This window comes from Tympanuchus pallidicinctus, unplaced genomic scaffold (assembly GCF_026119805.1).
Source record: "Tympanuchus pallidicinctus isolate F22 unplaced genomic scaffold, pur_lepc_1.0 scaffold17, whole genome shotgun sequence".
NCBI classification, from domain to species: domain Eukaryota; kingdom Metazoa; phylum Chordata; class Aves; order Galliformes; family Phasianidae; genus Tympanuchus; species Tympanuchus pallidicinctus.
In genome coordinates this window covers 9,114,686-9,131,323 of record NW_026294690.1, presented here as the reverse complement: position 1 = coordinate 9,131,323, position 16,638 = coordinate 9,114,686, and the positions used below count along the sequence as shown (strand labels likewise).

Below are 16,638 nucleotides of genomic sequence, written 5' to 3'. Positions count from 1 at the left end.
GGCTGAGCCAGCCTAATCAAGTGCGGAGTGGGCATGCTGACCTATGCAGGCATCTGAGATGCCTGCTTGCTGGGCATGACCCAAGGTAGTTCTGCCTCACGCTGCTGTCTGTATGGAGCGTAGATCTCGGACAGGAGAACATGGCTTATTGTTGTCATGCACTGCATAGTTCCTTCTCCTCCAGCATCCCTTGTTAAGGAAGGAACCTGGGTAAGACAGGACCTCAGGCTTGGCTTAGGGTGCTACAATGGTTCCTATGCTGCTGTTTTTTCCATGACGCTTTCCCAGTCTTTCCCTTTTTTTTTTTTTTTTTTTTTTTTTTTTTTTTTTTTTCCCCAACTGGTTGTTTTCCCCCTCTGCAAAAGGAGAGTGAATTTGAACCACAGATTTGACATGATTCTGCTGCAAAATCAGTACCAGCTGTTAGGATCGTAAATGGCTTCTTGGTTGCAGTCATAGAACCTGCAGTTGATCAGCTCTGCCCCCAACGATAAGTGGAGACATCAGGAACACTTGAGGTTATAGCTGGAGAGTCAGGGAGGGTGGAGTTGTAAGCCTGAGGCAGGGGGCTGAATAGGGAACACAGTTGCAGATGGGTGTTCAAAGGGACACTGTTTCCTTTTATTGGGCCTCTGTGAAGTACAGAGCTGACTGGAGTGGTATCTTAAAGTGAGCAGGAGGAGCTTGTAGGAAAATGCAGAAGAGGTTTCAGAGAAAACTTAATGTGAATTTGTCTCATGTCTGCTCTGTTCCCCTTCAAAAAGTCCAATATCAGAGGAAAACCTCTGTCAGGACAAGTGGGTGAAAGATATTCCGTGCTTTGTTGGGGTCATTTGCAGGTAATTCAGGTTAATAGGTTAAGCTGTATCTCTGTGTTGTCCTTGAGTAACACAGTATATCACCAACAGTATGTTAGCATAAGGCACATGTTTAACAGTTACTTGTCAAGGAAAATAAATTTTGAAGCGTGGGAACTCTTGCTCCTGAAATGGACTGTACTGGAACCCAAACTTAATGAAATAAGCACTCATCATACAAGATGCTGCCTTTGTGGTTTTGGAAATGGGGTTAATTTATGTTTAACTTGTTTGTGTTTTTTGGCTGGTCATGTTGCATCTTCTATAATTTAACGTTCCGCTCCTTCAGTGCTGTGTTATACTGTACTCCTTGGAAACACCAAGTTTTTTGGGGAAGTTTGCAGTGCAAGAGGATTTGGTGTTTTGGCAGTGTGCAGTGGCTCTTGGGGAAGGTCAGCAGTCCACAGAGCTGACTGAAATACAAGTGGTGAACCTTTCCCCTCGCACTTGCAGCTGTGGACCCTGGCACTGAAGCAGGTTGGCACTGCTTGTGGGAATATTCAGTTAAGCTGCTGTAACTTTTCTCCTGTAGTCAGTCACCTGACATGAGGACAGTTGATAATTCCTGCTTCTGAGCTCTGTAAACTGCCTACATCTTATGCCTATGCAATATCAGTAGCTGGAAAGTGCAAAGAGAAGAGCAGAATCTTTTTTGGGGAGTGGCTCAGGAGCACTAATCTACTTCAAGCTTTAAATCAGCTTCCCATAGTCTCGGACAGGAGCAGTACCTGCATTTTGTTTTATTTCACTGGCTTTTAGAACAGTCTGTGCCCCAGGAAGAGTGTGCTGAGGAAGGAAACCCAGCCCTTGGGTGCTTGCCTAGAAAAATGGAAGTATTGCTGTGGCATGGATGGATGTATTCAGTTGTTACTGTGTGCTCCATCCGTCACTATCTCTGCAACTTCTGCTATCTCAGTTAAGGTCTGACTAAGTATCTCTGCTTCTCTATAAGCATGTCTCTGTGTGGCTGTGCAGGACTTTGTGTTGCTGTTTATTTGGAGCACAAGTATTGTAAAATAGCTTTTAAAAAACATTAATTTGGGATTCAGAGTTTTATTTCTGGGCTTTGTGATTACTGAGGGGGGGAAAAAGCATTAAGAACTTGAACTGAGACTCTTGATACTGAGAAAGTAAATACGAATAACAGTTATGCCTTCAAAAATAATGCTAACATTTGTTTTAAATGTCTTCATTTGGAGGGCAGGGTGATGACTTCCCATGTTTTTGAGATTCATGATGCTGAAGCAGCTTACAAAAAGTTCTGCAATCTTTTTCACTTTTGCTGAACCCCAGGATCTTTGATTCAATTCTGTAAGAATGCTTTAAAATAGTAGAAGATACATAACACAAAGAAAATCGGGTAAGGCTCAGTGTTTCTCAACTAGCATGTGCTGAATGGGGAGAAGCAGAGTGTCTTAATTAGAACAAATGCAGGAGACTTAGTTATTGTAAAGTATTTTTTCACTGCTGGAGGATTTGTGGGTGACTAAGAAATGTATAGACTTGAGTTTCTTTTAAATAAAAAGCAGATCCATGTCTTCATCCTTTGCTGGCTTGTTGACTCAATTTACTTGGATGGAATTTTTCAACATTTAAAACAAATTAAAATTCATGAATCATTTCTGCTTAAAGGCACAAACTTTCATAGATGCAACCATTAAGACTTCTAAGTGGTTACATACTGTGTTGCACATGCAAATTATGTACTTGCTTATGAAAATGCGAAGTTTTGGAATAGGTGGGACACGTTAGACATAGCCAGTTAGAAGTTTAATATTGCACTGCACTTATTTTCCATTTTGGCATCTTTCTGTTTGCTGCAAAAGCAGGGATTAGTTGTAGGGCAGATGTATGTGAAGAAGACCTGATGCTGCGGTAGGGGGTGGAGATGTACAGCCCTTTGGCAGAGAGCTACCTTACAAAGCCCTGCTGCCTTGGACAGTCTGCAGTTTCTCAGTAGTTCAGTTTTGCTGTAGTCACCTATATGCACTCTTAAACTGTTGGGTTTGATGCTTCTGTGCCTGCGTGGTGTGACCCTGCTCAGGACAGGGAGGTGTTGTTTTCACCCACGGTACGTTTGGATTAGATTAGGATCAGTATTGTTTTACTTTGTAGTCAGTGCAGCACACTGTGTTGTTTTATGATTTGCTTTAATCGTTGTGGCCCGTTGTTTACTGGTACAGCTGGGCAAGCTTTTCCACGAGCATTTTGTAAATGGAGGAGGCTTCATCACAAGGTTTGCATTTGGAGATTTGCTTAAAAATGTGACTTTGGGAAAGGAGGTGAGCAGTCAGCGAATGTTAACAGAAAACAACAATATGCAAATCCAGATGAAAAATATGTTTTCTTTTAGTAGCATGTTAGTTCAAGGATATTTTGAATGCCTGTTTGGAAGTTCGCTCGTCACTCGGCGGTACCCACACACCCATCACTGCAGTGTGCTTCCTGGCACCAGGCTGTGCTTACCGAATTCTCACTCGTGGTCAGCTTTCCTCATCTGGGCTCCCTTGGAGGATGATCCACCTGTGAATGGTGTTTCTGGGAACCTCACCCGCTGGCTGTGTGCCCCCTGAAGCTGCTCTGTCTGTGGGGTTGCGGTGCCCTGTTGGCCATCACCAGTCTCGGTGTGAGCTGTTGGTGCTGGCAGAATGTGAAGGACAGCTGGGGGGAAAATGCACCATGGGAAGTGAACCCGAAGGTCTTAGGGACGAAAACTGGGAATAAGAAAAGAGAAAAAAAGATCATCAAATTGGCCTTGGTAAAACAAAACTAAACATTTTCCAGAGTTCTGTTTCGTAGGAAATTGTGGAGAAGGAATTTATAGGTTATTAAAAGACTAAAAACTTCACAGTAACCCAACATTCTGATACTATTTCTTCTGTTCCACCTCAGACAACATTTTATTTCCCTTGTAATAATTAGTTTGAACTTTCATCTGTTTCTGTGGATCAAGTAATTTTCGTGCAACTTCAGGATTTTTTTTCTCTGCTTTAAAATCTTTCTTCTAAATAATGTTTTTTTATAACAAAAAAAAGCCATGAATACATTATAATTTCAATTTTCATGGTGTGTGAGAGATTTCTGCGCTAGGTCTTTATTGTTTTTGAAGAATTCATCACCCTAGTTAAGAAGCTTAATATAAATTAAAGAAGGTATTAAGGAACATTAAGACATCAAAATGTGGAGCGTTCTTTTCCTTTCGATTGCTCCAAATGCAAACAAGTTGAATAAAATGCAATCAAAGGGCCTGTTTGGAGAACATTGAGTGGCTTTACAGCTGTGCTGTAGAGAACCTCTGGTAAGAGCATAATTCAAATAAAAAGGCCTTTCTTTCCTCCTCCTAATTCTCTTTGTTGTGGTGACAACAGAGTACAAGCCCGATAAAAATTTAATCACCTTATCTTTTTAAAGCAAATTGCATATTTGTTTACACACAATATACATAACATAAAAAAGAAAAAAGCTGCTATCCAATCCCCCTCCCCCTTCTAATCGCATTAAAGGCCCTTGCCTAGAAGTTTAAAAAAAAAAAAAAAAAAAAGCCCACAAAAATTAAATGTTTTATTCTTTATTCTGAAGTCCCATTGTTTAGGATTGCTTTATAAAGGCAGCCCAGGGGAAGATGAATATCACCAACTTAAACTCTGGACCCGCACGAGCAGCAGATGCCTGGGATAAGGCAGCGGAGTTGGTCCAGCTTAGCGGGCTTCTCGGATGCCTCGTGCACATCAAGATGGGAGGATTACAGCCCGGCTGCGGATCTGGCACTGCGGTTTGAAGCTGCTTTGTAATAAATTGCCTTTGATTCTGTCACATCTGCTAACCTGAACTTTTTTCCACACTGTGTGCCTTTTTGAAAGGCTGCTCTCGGAAATTCTGTATTGGTGGTGTTGCTGTAGTTGTTGCCTTTTCACTGCATGGATGGGATTTTAATCCCTTGCGTTGGATTCAGAACATATTTTGTTTCAGAGCGTGAGTGTTGTTCATCTTGTTTATTTACTGTTCTATAGGTACCAGGGTACTGACAATAACTGTCTTCTGGGGCACCTCTGCCTGACTGACCCAAGAGCTCCCACACCTCAGTTAAATTTAGTTTGATACTCTGTGGATTTTAGATTTAGGAAAGGTCCTTTCCTTGTTCCTTGAACTACTTCTAGATAATGTGGCTGTATTCTTTAGCACATTTTGGAGATTTTTCTCCCCCCTGGCTTGAGTATTTAATTAGCAAGGACTAAACTTGTCAAAGTGTGTCTTGGACTACAGTACCCCAGATGTCACTTGTTGTGTGAATGTGTGTTTCTTTCCCTCTCTCACATCCTGGCTGTGAATACTTCATATAGGTCCAGTGACATGGGGTGTGCCTGGTCCTCAGGCCTAGTAGCTGGTGCCACGTGATGAGAATGGACAGTGCTGGCAGGGCTGTATGTACAGCAGAATGCAGGAATATCTAGACTCCTGTGAGTCAAATTAGTGATGGGATCTGATGAAAAAGAGATTTCTTGTCAAGCTGGCTATGTAAAAGTGCTACGGGAGATCGTGACTTTATACTGAGTATTGCTGCCAGGAGTCATGCAAGGGAACACAAAGCTGTGTGCAAGAACAAAAGTATGCCATGCTGAGGAGCGAGCAGTGAAGGACAAGCTACAGTCCAGTATAGCTGTTCAACTGTCAATATTTATTGTGCTCATGTAATCCTGGGGGCTGAGATTCTCTGAAAGAGAGGGTGAGTTCCCTTTGATAAAAAGGAATCTATCATGAGGTCAGCTTTGATAGCAGAGTCCTGATCCCCAACAACTGCAGAGCACCAAATGCCTGTTGTTCCTAGGGAGAATGATCAATTTTAAAAACAAGCAACCTTCCTTCCTTCCTGGTCCAAGTAACTGTGATTTTAAGGCACTGCTCTCTTGGAGTGTTTTGAATGGATACGGATATGAATGCTGACCTACCTGTGACTGTTAAATTGTTGAGTTGTACCAAGAGCCTGTGTACATTCCTATTACATATATTTATATTAATAATTGAATGTTCTTATTCAGTTTTTTCACAGCTGCTCTTGCTCTGTGCTGAGCATTTCCCATGCACTCAAGGCAGCCTTTTTTGTTTCAGGGAGTTTGAGGAATGTGTAGACTAAAAGCACATTACCAACAACATAACCAGCTCTGCCTGTTCCCTCTTTCTGGGAGAGCTCTTCCAGCTGGCATGCTGAGGCAGTGACTGAAGTAGCACTTGGGCATGATCTCAGTGACTGTATGGACTTTGAGTGACCATCCAGTGAAAACAGTTTATGAATAATTGCTGATCTAGTAATTAGCTGACATAATTGCAGCCTTGTTAATGCTCTGAAAGCACGTATGTAACTGCTGCAAATGTTACTTTGAAAATCCTCTCCCTGAGGCTAATGGGACAGTGTGAAGATCAAAAGATTACCATGGTGGCTGTCCTGTAGCTCTGCGAGTTGGTTCTTGTGGTGTGTGTACATGTAATTTGCACAGCCAAGACCTTGTAATTGCAGTGCCTTGGAGTCTCTGATGTACCCTGTGTTAATGTTTGGCAAACAGAAACAACGAATTGCAGGATGCATGTAAACCATGGCTGTGTTCCAGGAACGTGAATTGTGAAGACTTCTTTAGGAGATTGCCCTAGAAGGGTTTAGCCAACAAATGTTGGTGACGTGCAATGTAACTGCAACTGAAATACGTGCTGGCCTTGTGAGATGGTCAGCTTTGGTATTCTCAACTGATGTGTATTGCAGTACGGCCAGCTAGCCAAGAAATGAAGATCCCAAGTGTCAGTGCATTTCAGGGCTACTTTTTGGGGCTTTGGGGATGAAGAGTATGTTGGGTTAGGATGTGTTTTGGAAAACTCACAGTGGGAACTGCAAGTAGGCTTCTGAAGTGTGCCTGGGTCTGCGTACTTAATGAAGTGCTCATGAAGCAAGGCTATGATAGACTGGGTGTATGTATGGTGCAGAAAACTGTCCTACTGCATGGCTTCAGGTGACAGGAATTATTTGTCATAAATTTTGACCAAAAAAAACAGGTGAAAATGCAGTTATACGATGTGGATTTGCGAAATGGGTAACACAGCTGGAGCATCTTGCTGTGAAAGGAGAGGCATAAAACAAAATGAATGACACGTGCTCTCAGCACTGTGGTGCATTGAGTGTCCTCAGGGTGGATAGCAAGTGTGGGACGATGGAGAGGGAGAGACAGGCAAGGTGTGTATGGGGACGGATGGTATTGATAACCATTCGGCTGCTGATAGATTCTGTGTGTCACTGGAGCTTGAGCTCTGTTTAGCAATACAAAGAATATCAGACTGAAAATCAATACGCTGACTTCATGCAGAGGGTATGGCAGACTAATTAACGAAAAAAATCTGTACCAATGGAGCCTATAAAACTCTTCCTGACCTTGAGAAAAGTCCCAGAGAGCTGTGGGAAACTCCAGACCGTCCCCTCTGAACTTTTTTGTGTTGGTGCTTAAATATAGTAACTGCTTTTTTAATTAAAAAGAAAAATTAGATGGCGTTTCAAATTGTGTCCATGGTGCCTTGGGGACCTATTACAGTACAAATTACCCTGTACTATTTAGCGAGGGCTTGTTTACTATTGTGTGAAGCAAGGGTTACCAGTGTAAGGATGTAGGACAAGAAGGGCCCTTCTTTGAAAGCTTGGCTCTGCACATGAAAGTGACGCCAGCAATTGGAAGCAATTTGTGGAATTGTTTGATTATATTAATTATGGCACCAGCAAACAGTGCTTGGGAAACAGTTTTGTTTTCTTGCATTCTTTCTTGATTGCTTGCAGCAAAAGCCAAGATACAAAATGTGCCTTTAAGGGCTGCTGGAGAGCGCAGCTCAAGCCATTGTGTGGAGCTGGCACTGAGCTTGAAAGGGCTGTGTCCAACTGACGTGAGAGTTTTCCAAATACAGCGTTGGCCCCAGCTTCACCTAGGTCAGCCTCTTGAATTAAAACAGCTTCTGTCTTCCTCATCAAGGAAGATTAGCTCTTTCCCTGCTAAGTAGGAGCCCATAATGAAATCCATGTTATTTCTAGATTATCACCTCTTACAATAATGTTTCTTAGTCCAAAAGCCTGTATAAACTTAAATTGATACACAAGACTCAAATCAGTTCAGCGTTGAACTGCAGCCATCTGGGATGTGGCACAGGGCAGCTGTTCCCTAATTTATGGGAAAACGTTTTGGTAGTTAAGGATTTCCATCCACTGCCCACCAGGCTGAACCTGCAGGGGCAGCTCTGCAGGCTGACACAGCAGTGTTTGGGCAGTACACGAGCAGTATGCTGCTTGAAATGGCTGTAAGACTTTCAGACCTTTGTCATCACACAGTGAACACCGATATTTTGTGTAGATCCCAAGGCATTAGTGTAATTCCCTTTTGGAAGGAGGGAGTGCACTTTCTGGTCTCCTTGGAGGCTGATGCTCTCCCTGGCCAGCTTCATGCTGTTTTTCTGTTAATATTCACAAGCCAGGCAAGATGATAACAACAGATCCTGTACCAGCCAAAACAGAAAAATGGATCTTTTCTGAAGCTTGAAACCCCAGCAGAATGTATCTGAAGAGAGCTGATGAGATGTTTGAAAAGATGGTGTGAATTCAAAAGAGAATTACTGGAGAATTGTGAAGGGATTTACATAAGCAAAATTTGTTGCCTGATCTGTGGATGTAATTGAGGCTGAAATCCTGACCTCGTGAGGGTGGTGGCAGGAATATTCCTTGTTTCTTGAGTGATGGTCAACTATTACATCAAAATTGTCTAGGTGATTGTATTACAGTTGTTATCATGCTGATTAATGCTTAGGAGTAGAGCAGACCAGCTCCAGTAGGATGTGCTCAAACCTTTTGATTAGCTGGGCTGATGAGTGCTGACCCTGACGTCAGGTAGAGAATTCCTGCCTGGTCCTGGGCTCTAATTAGTTTAGGACACAGTTTTCATCCCTGCTTTTTCTGAAGCACCATATATTAATGACAAGCAGATGGGATGCTTGTCCTTTCTGTTAGGGCCAGCAGCCTCTAGATTGCCACTAATCTAGTCTACTAGTCATGGTGTGGCATATCTGATGTTCCTAATACAGGATTTACGGGCAGAGCAATATAGTAGTTGTTGTTCTTGGAAGGCTTAGAAAGATGTCCTTTTCCTGACCAGATCAGGTTTTCTTAGCTGGATACCGATGGAGAAAAATGGCCACCTTGGTTGCAATAAAATGAGAAGTTAGAGTATTGGATATCTTTGCTGGGTAGCAACTCTGATTTTCTGCTAATGTAATATAATGAATTCAGGCAAAGAGATATGATGTTTCTATTATCTTTTCTGTCTGACTGTAAAGAAAAGTTTAAGAGGAAGGATTTGGGTAAATTGATCCTCTGATTTTTATGTGGGTCCTTCTCCTTTTTATTCGAAACAGCAGATAATTACTTTAGGGATAATTGCATAAGCTTTCTATGTTTTTAGGGCGCAGATCACTGATGTGTTTTGTAGCAGTGCTGAAATGCTTTAGAACTAGGTGAAGAACACCTGTGTGCTTGCTTAGTAGGATCCCAAGAGGCAATTTTTGTATCACTGGTATTTCCCTTCATTCTGCTGGAAACAGAATATACCTCTGATACCTTAACTTTTAAAGTTAATCAGAATCTGATACTGATACAAGTGCTGCATTGCTTGAACCTTCTACCTCTATTTGCTTTAGAACATAGGAAAGTGGGATTTAAAGGTGTAAATACAGATTAAAGAAAAGAAAAAACAAATATGTTTTTAGTGGATTCTGAAGTCCCACGATACCAGCGAAAAGTTTTCCTTTCAGTGGTCAGTCACTGCATTAAGCTTGCTGGGAGCCCATCCCCAGTGGACTGACCCTGCTTGGGGCTCTGATCTTTTCTGATTTTCGGGTCATCTGTGTTTTGTGCTCCTGTTAGCAGGAGCGTTGGTGCAGTCACACACTCCTACCTGTGTAATGAGGGCTCAGGCTCCGAGGATTCCAGTTAAGGAAATCCTGAAATTGTGAAGACCGGCTGTTACAAAGTCTGTTGTGAGGGAGGATTATCCCCAAACCTTTGCCTCTTTCAAGTTTTGCTCTTTTCTTTACTTCCCTCAGGAAGAAAGAAAAATGTCTGCCTGTCATAATAAAAGGTTACGTTTGCCTTGGCTGAAAGTTATTTTTGACTTGTGCTATGTGCTATGCTAACTTGTTCTCTAATTTTCTGTCAATTTTTAACATTTGAATGTTGACAGGAGACAAGAAATTGTAAGTTCTTGTCTTCGGCTGCAGTGGTGGAAGGAAGGAAATAAGGTATTTTCTTTCCAAAAGTGAGAAACAAGGTTGGCTCAGTATTCCTGGATGGATGGGAGGTTTGGAAATAACAGCAAGAACAGTCTAGGAATTTTTTTTAACAGTGAGTGCATACTGGAATATTTTCTATTTCAGTGATAGCTACTGATGTAGCTTCAGTCTTTTTCCTGACACTGTGGCAAGAATCGTGTGTCTTCTCAGGGCCAACGCCTTCCCAGCAAACCATGGCAAGTACCACTGCTGGTACTTACTGGGATGCACTCACTGATTTTCCTATTGCCGCCAATGGGATGGTTTCTTCATTTTGATATGGAAGCCAACTTTTCATGAATCAAGAGGCCTGAAATCTTTTAATATATATATATATATATTTACCATTACAACTGTCAGTTCTGTAAAAAAATAACTGCAGTCATGCATGCTAGCTAATGCCTTCGTGTTCCTTAGCACTAACCAGTGCACTTAGCTTTTTTTCTGCCTCTGTGCATCTGAGATGGAAGCTGTTCAGTGAAATAAATTATTATTCTTGGCTGTGTGTGAGCATGCCCAGTACCTTTATTATTGCACCTGTTTTCAATGATGTTTTTATCAGTTGCTTAAAAATTACTTCTGTTCTGGCTGGGCTACAAGGAGTTGCTATTATCTGGCTTCTCATCCACAGTGGGCCTAGCATTCTGCCTTCAAAATCTTCCATTCAAGTATTTCTTTATTTTTGAAGGAGGTGGGACTATTCCTGAATATCAAAGAGAGATGGTCTGTGGAAGTAGGAAGTAAAAATTTTTGGAGATGGGAAGTAGGGAGTAAAAAATGGAGATGGGAAATCTGAAGATTAAAGTTGAAAAAGGGAAGAGATACAACTGCTGAAGTGCTGCATTGGGAGTCAGGAGAAGGAGCTGGATGTTAGGAGAAATAGCAGAGGTGACTTGGAAGTCGTTTCAAGGAGCAGAAGAGGCAAAGGGGAAAGAAAAGATGGCCTTTATAAGGAACGCTGACATGAAGTGAAGGAGAATGTGTAGTGAGGAAATAACACAAAAGGAAACCAGTATTAAGCTTGTAAGTGACAATGAAATAAAAAAAAATACATAGGGAAAAAAAAAAACAAACACAACAACGGTATCTCATCCTGCAGTTGGGTTAGAAAAAGGAATGAGAATGCACCAGCTTTCTGCTGAACTGAAGCAGCAGTGGTAAAAACAAAGCACAAGTAAACCTTGGTGCCTGTGGCTGTTTATGCTTCATATGCATTGGCTGTGGTTTGTGTTCTGGCTGACGCTGCCAGCAGCCAGGTGTAGAGGTGGTCCCCTGGGCACAGAGTGAGACCTCAGGTGTCAGCACGGGGTGGTTGTCACCATAAATCCTCCGTTACAGGGAGGTCTGGGTAACTTTCATGTAAAGAGAAAGTGAAGCTTTAGAGAAACCTTAAAACTTGCATAGATAAGGCTGTCTTTGCTTAGGATGTAAGAAAACAAAAAAAAAAAAGTCAAAATTAATGGCCAGTATTTATGAACAAGAATTTTACAGTGTGAAACTTACACTAAATTGCTAAAATCTGTGTGTTTCCATGCAAACTATATCAGACTATACCAGAATAACGGCAGAGCTGCAGAACACAGCGAAGTGTTTGAATGTAAGATGCTGCTAATCATTAGGAACTTGCTTTTATTTGTAAAAACTGTTTAAAATATTGTCTTTATCTTTGATTTTTTTCTTAAACTTGGAAAACATTTTCCTGGTGTGGCATTGCTTTTCATTTGAGTTTTAAAAATGCACATTTTGTGAATACCTCTGCTTAGAGTAATCTCTGAGACTGTGCTGAGAGAAAGGATCAGAGTCTGTGCTCTTATTTAGTAATTATTACTAACAGTTAAAACTAAAAGCATGCAGCATTAAACTATTTTCCTGCCAGATGTTGTATCTAATGTGCGTTAGCTGATGTCTTTTACATAAGACCTGGGCGCTTCTTGTTACAGACATGGTTATGATGGGTGGGAATGAATTTGCTAAGCTTTCAGATATTTTCTATGCCTCTGAGGACTGCCCATTAATAATATTAATATATAGGTATTTCCCACTGTTGTATGTGAGGCATTTCTTAGAACTTTGAAGCTGAAGTCTTTCTTAACACACGGGCCTTTTCAATTTAATCCATTAGCAACTTGGCAAAATAAAGTAATTGTCCAACAGAGGAAGAAAAAAAAAATCTATTAACATTTGCTACGAATCCGAGTAGTACAGGCAGCACTTAATTAATGGAACAGATTTCTCACTATGTATTCAAGCTAACATAGCCATTGTTCAGCAGAGATTAGACCCTTAATGTAAGTAAGTTAAACTAGACCTCCATCTAAAAATATCCGTCATTTCAGCTATTAAAGGTCTGATGTCTTCTTTGGTGACAGATATATTTCCCTTCATTTCCTTGGTTTTGTGCAATGCAACGCGTGCATTGTGTGTAACGCGAGAGACGCGCGGAGGCAGATGAGCCCGCGATTACAGCGCCTGTCTGCCCCTGCCTGCTCCTTTGTGCAGAGCCTCGCCAGCCCCGAGACCTCCTGGCACCGCGGCAGGAAAACAGAGAGCGCCGTTTGTTAGGGTAGGATGCCAGCCACCTAATCTGTTTGCAGAATGAGGGCCGTGGGATCTGATTAGGTAATTTAGATACCTTGTGAATTTAATAATACCTGAGCTGCCTTTGGCTGCCAGCCCGTAATTGCGCTCATAGGAACCACTGCGTTCTTCCATTTCTTTTGTAAACTTCTTGCCCAGAATATCGTATTCAAATCCATCTGGGTGTTAACAGCTGTAGGTGGGGTACTTTTACTTCCCTGCGTTTGGAAGTTGAGGTGATGGCTTGCAGGAGGTGAGATCACTTGGCTTCACGTGTTTTCCCCATTGCAGTTCCACACACAGCATGTGCTGATCTTCTTGAAAATGGATTTTCTTTTTTCCACTGTGGGATTCCTCATTTATCCAATTGAGTGGCTGTGCTGAGCGCTGGGATGCAGATGCCCAGCCGATGAGGGGGATCTCAGCAGCAGCAGGTACTCAGCTCCATGCACCTGAAAGAGAAACCCCGGGCTGCTGTGTCAGTGTCTCACCTCCTCCCTTCCTCCCTCCTTTCCATCAATTGGTGTTTTTGGAAATTAGTGTCGCAAAGCCCACTAACAAGAATAGAAGTGTTTTAGAATTTGTTTGCTTTAATTATTTTAAAGTGCCTCTCACTGAGAGGATTTAAACAGCTTTCTCACACAGCACTGTGCCAGTAACAGCAATGCAGCAATAACAAAACCCAGCAAGCAAAATGCAGTGTTTTTGTCCAGAAAACGTGAATGGTCATCTTGGGAAAGTAGAGGAGATACTGCTCAGGGACACTGCGTGAGGCTGGTCAAAGCAGTAGAAAATGTACCTGCAAAGAGACTGGGACAATATGGGGTCACTCCTTGTGCTGTTTCTGTTCTGTTTTGCTTAGTTTTGACTGTTGCTGTTTTTTCTAGCTGCACCCAAGGTGTTCTTTGAGCTTCTCAAATAGGAACTGTGTTGCTCTTCGTGTAATGATAAATAATTTTGCGTAATGAAGATGGAGTGATGGTAAGGCTAATGATATTAATGGGATTTATATGAAAGCATCCAATTAAAAAAAATTGAAGCAGCTGCATCAAACATGACTATATAGTGTAATAAAACCAAATAATGAATGTGCTCAAGCCACATCATATTATCTAGTTTGATTAATTGAACCTTACACATGCAAAATGGTCATTATCAGACTTCTCAACCATCAAGGAAAAACCGTCTCAATTATTTCCACAGTGAAACAATCATTGCTTTTTTGTGTACCATCTGAAAAGAGAAATCTGCTCTGACTTGGCTGCAGGATACAAGACCCCACAGGACGATGTCAATTCTGCCTAATGTTGGCCTTCTGCAGCCTTAGTGTAAGACGCACTTTGAGTCACTTGCACTGTGTTGCTTTTCTTTTGTGCTGTCTGGTGGGGTTTTTGGTCTTTTTTTGAGAGACTCTGCAGGTCCCCACGTGGCTGTGCTGCAGGGCTGCTCTCAGCAGCCGTGCTTATGAAATGCAAACGGGCAGCTCCCTGGTGGTGCTTCAGCACTTGCCTGCTTCCCACCTTCCCTCGGTGTGGGTGGGGATGCTGTTGGAGCACTTAGCTGCTGCTCTGCAGGGCAAGTGCCCAGGCTGTGGAGCCGTGTGCCCGCAGCCAGCTGGAAGTGCTCTGCGTGTCTGGAGCAGAGCTGATCACCTGCGAGCGTAGACCTCCTGTCTCCAGCAAATCATAAGCATCTCGAGCTTTTTGTCAGGCTGTGATATGAGAATCCGCATCTGAATTTCAGTACGAGGGGAGAGAAACCGATTAAGTGTTTGAGATAAGGTTATGTGACACCGCGGGTTAAAAATACCTGAACTGAAGTTGGCCACATGCCTGAAAACCACGTCTCGGTGTGCTCAGGTGGTGCTGAATGTGCTCCAAGGAGCGTGCTATCTTCTGCTTTAAAGAGGCAGTGCCTCAGGAGTGGTCTTATAGGAGCTGCATCTCTTATTTTACAGTGTTTCTTCAGGTTCTTGCATCTCACTTTTCTTTAAAATGACACCATTGAGTGAAAAGATAAAAATTTAAATCAACTCTGTCCATTTAGGAGGGAAAAGACAAATGCTTGTTTGCACGTGAATATCTGGGGAAAGGCTTATTTTTGGAGTTCAGATCCTCAGAATCTTACACAGGTTAATTCTAGTTCCCTTAAGAAGTGAGCTGTAACCCTGAGCTGCTCTTTAGGCCAAACAAGAAAGGAGAGCATCATTTGTTAAAACCAACCAGATGGCAAGTCTGGGAAATAAACTCAAGATACTGAAGCACCTTAGTCTTAGGGCTGTATTCTTCAGTAATTTAGCTGTTATTTTTCATTTGTGATCTACATTTCTATAAATATTCTCAGTAATGAGAGGAAACTCTGGGAAATACGTGCAAGTAATAGGGAAAGTCTGCTGGGCTTACCTCAACCAAGTAAGTTATTCTGGCCTGGTTACATTTTGGTCTGTATTTAATATTTGAAGACCTTGGTCCAGTTTAGAGAGGCATGTGTCAGGTTGTGGGTGTGGGAAATGAGTGGGTCTGGGGTGATAATGGAGGAGACTGCACTGGATTTGGGGTACTGCTGATATGAACTGTGTCTGAGCACCTCTCTTGTCACGTAACTTAGTGTAGTCCAGGAGCGTGATACAGAAATGTAACTTTGCTGATGTACCAGATGCATTTTTTCATATTTTCCTTGGTTGATTTCAGAAGTGAAGTTGCCTGTTCATTTTTTCCAGACACGCCGCAATGTGTAGTTAAGCTCTTTGGTCATGTATGTCCTTGTTTGTTTGTGTTTTTTTTTAACAGGTGGGCTGAAGCCAGAAACCAAGATGCTTCTCAGCGCTGCCTCCAAGAAAAAATCTAAGGCAGGAAAGGGGGATGCAAACAAAGAGGATGAAAGCAGCAAGAATGATTCGGCTCAACCTGTTACCATCACTCTTCTTTTTAAAAGATATGTCTTTGACACACAGAAGAAAATGATTCAATCCTGAGAAAGCAACAAAGCTTCTGAGCCCACCAGAAAGACCAGGCTCTGGAATGAATTCAGATGGAATGTGTTGCTTGCCTGAGTGCATTAGACCTGTTCCTTCCTTGCAGAGCTTGGAAGCTCCTGCTGACTGTGTCCACTTCTGAAATCCCCACGATCTGGTTTTATTCAGTTAAGATGGACTTATCTTGTCATCTTAGTGATGTGAACCTTTATGGCCTCTTGAAGGATGCCACCTGTCGTATGGCAGCGTTGGGGCGTGCATTCTCATAGCAGTGCTTTTCTGCTGAATTGTTTCAAGGTTTCACGTAATCTGAAAGTTTGCCACCACTATTGATCTAAATGCAGTCAAGATGTAAATTTCATGCAACTCACAAAGTGAAGCTGATTTGCCTAGGTTTTCTTCCCCAAGTGAAGCGAGGGACAAAAAGCGCGTGATATAATAGGTGGAACCTAGAATGGATATTTCAGATGCCTTCAGCTGCAACTATGTAAGATGTTATCTGAGAGTTGGTATGGATCTTTGTTACAGATGATTTCTATCTAGAAATGTTTTTCGTATTAAACATAATGATGTGTATAACTGAGAGTCTTAATTGTTCTGTCTGCTGTTCCAAAGGCCTCAGAACCTATTTTTGGTGATTTTTTATATAGCTTTTTTGAATCTCCTGCTGGTTCTGTGCTGAATCCTCTTCCGGAATTGTTTTCTTTTTTTGTAACCAAAATGCCTTTTGTGTTTCAAAGAAAAAGTTGCCTCTGGAAATAGTCAGGGGCTTTCTTTCATTGAAATAATGATAGAAGATTGCAGCATAAACCTTGTAAAATGAATATCTCCAAGATGATTTAGAAACCATTAGTTGTTTAATTGGGATTTCGTGGCTGCTTTGGTTTTACC

General features: G+C 41.9%; 1 protein-coding gene across 1 annotated transcript in view; it reads left to right on the top strand.

Moving 5' to 3' along the window:
* EEFSEC (eukaryotic elongation factor, selenocysteine-tRNA specific) overlaps window positions 1-16,326 on the top strand; it is a 113,325-nt gene extending 96,999 nt beyond the window's left edge. The window contains exon 7 of the mRNA XM_052678787.1: window positions 15,563-16,326. Within this exon, the coding sequence (XP_052534747.1) occupies window positions 15,563-15,747 (185 nt within the window). The 3' untranslated portion in view covers window positions 15,748-16,326. The remainder of the gene's footprint in view (window positions 1-15,562) is intronic.
* The last annotated feature ends 312 nt before the right edge of the window (window positions 16,327-16,638 follow it).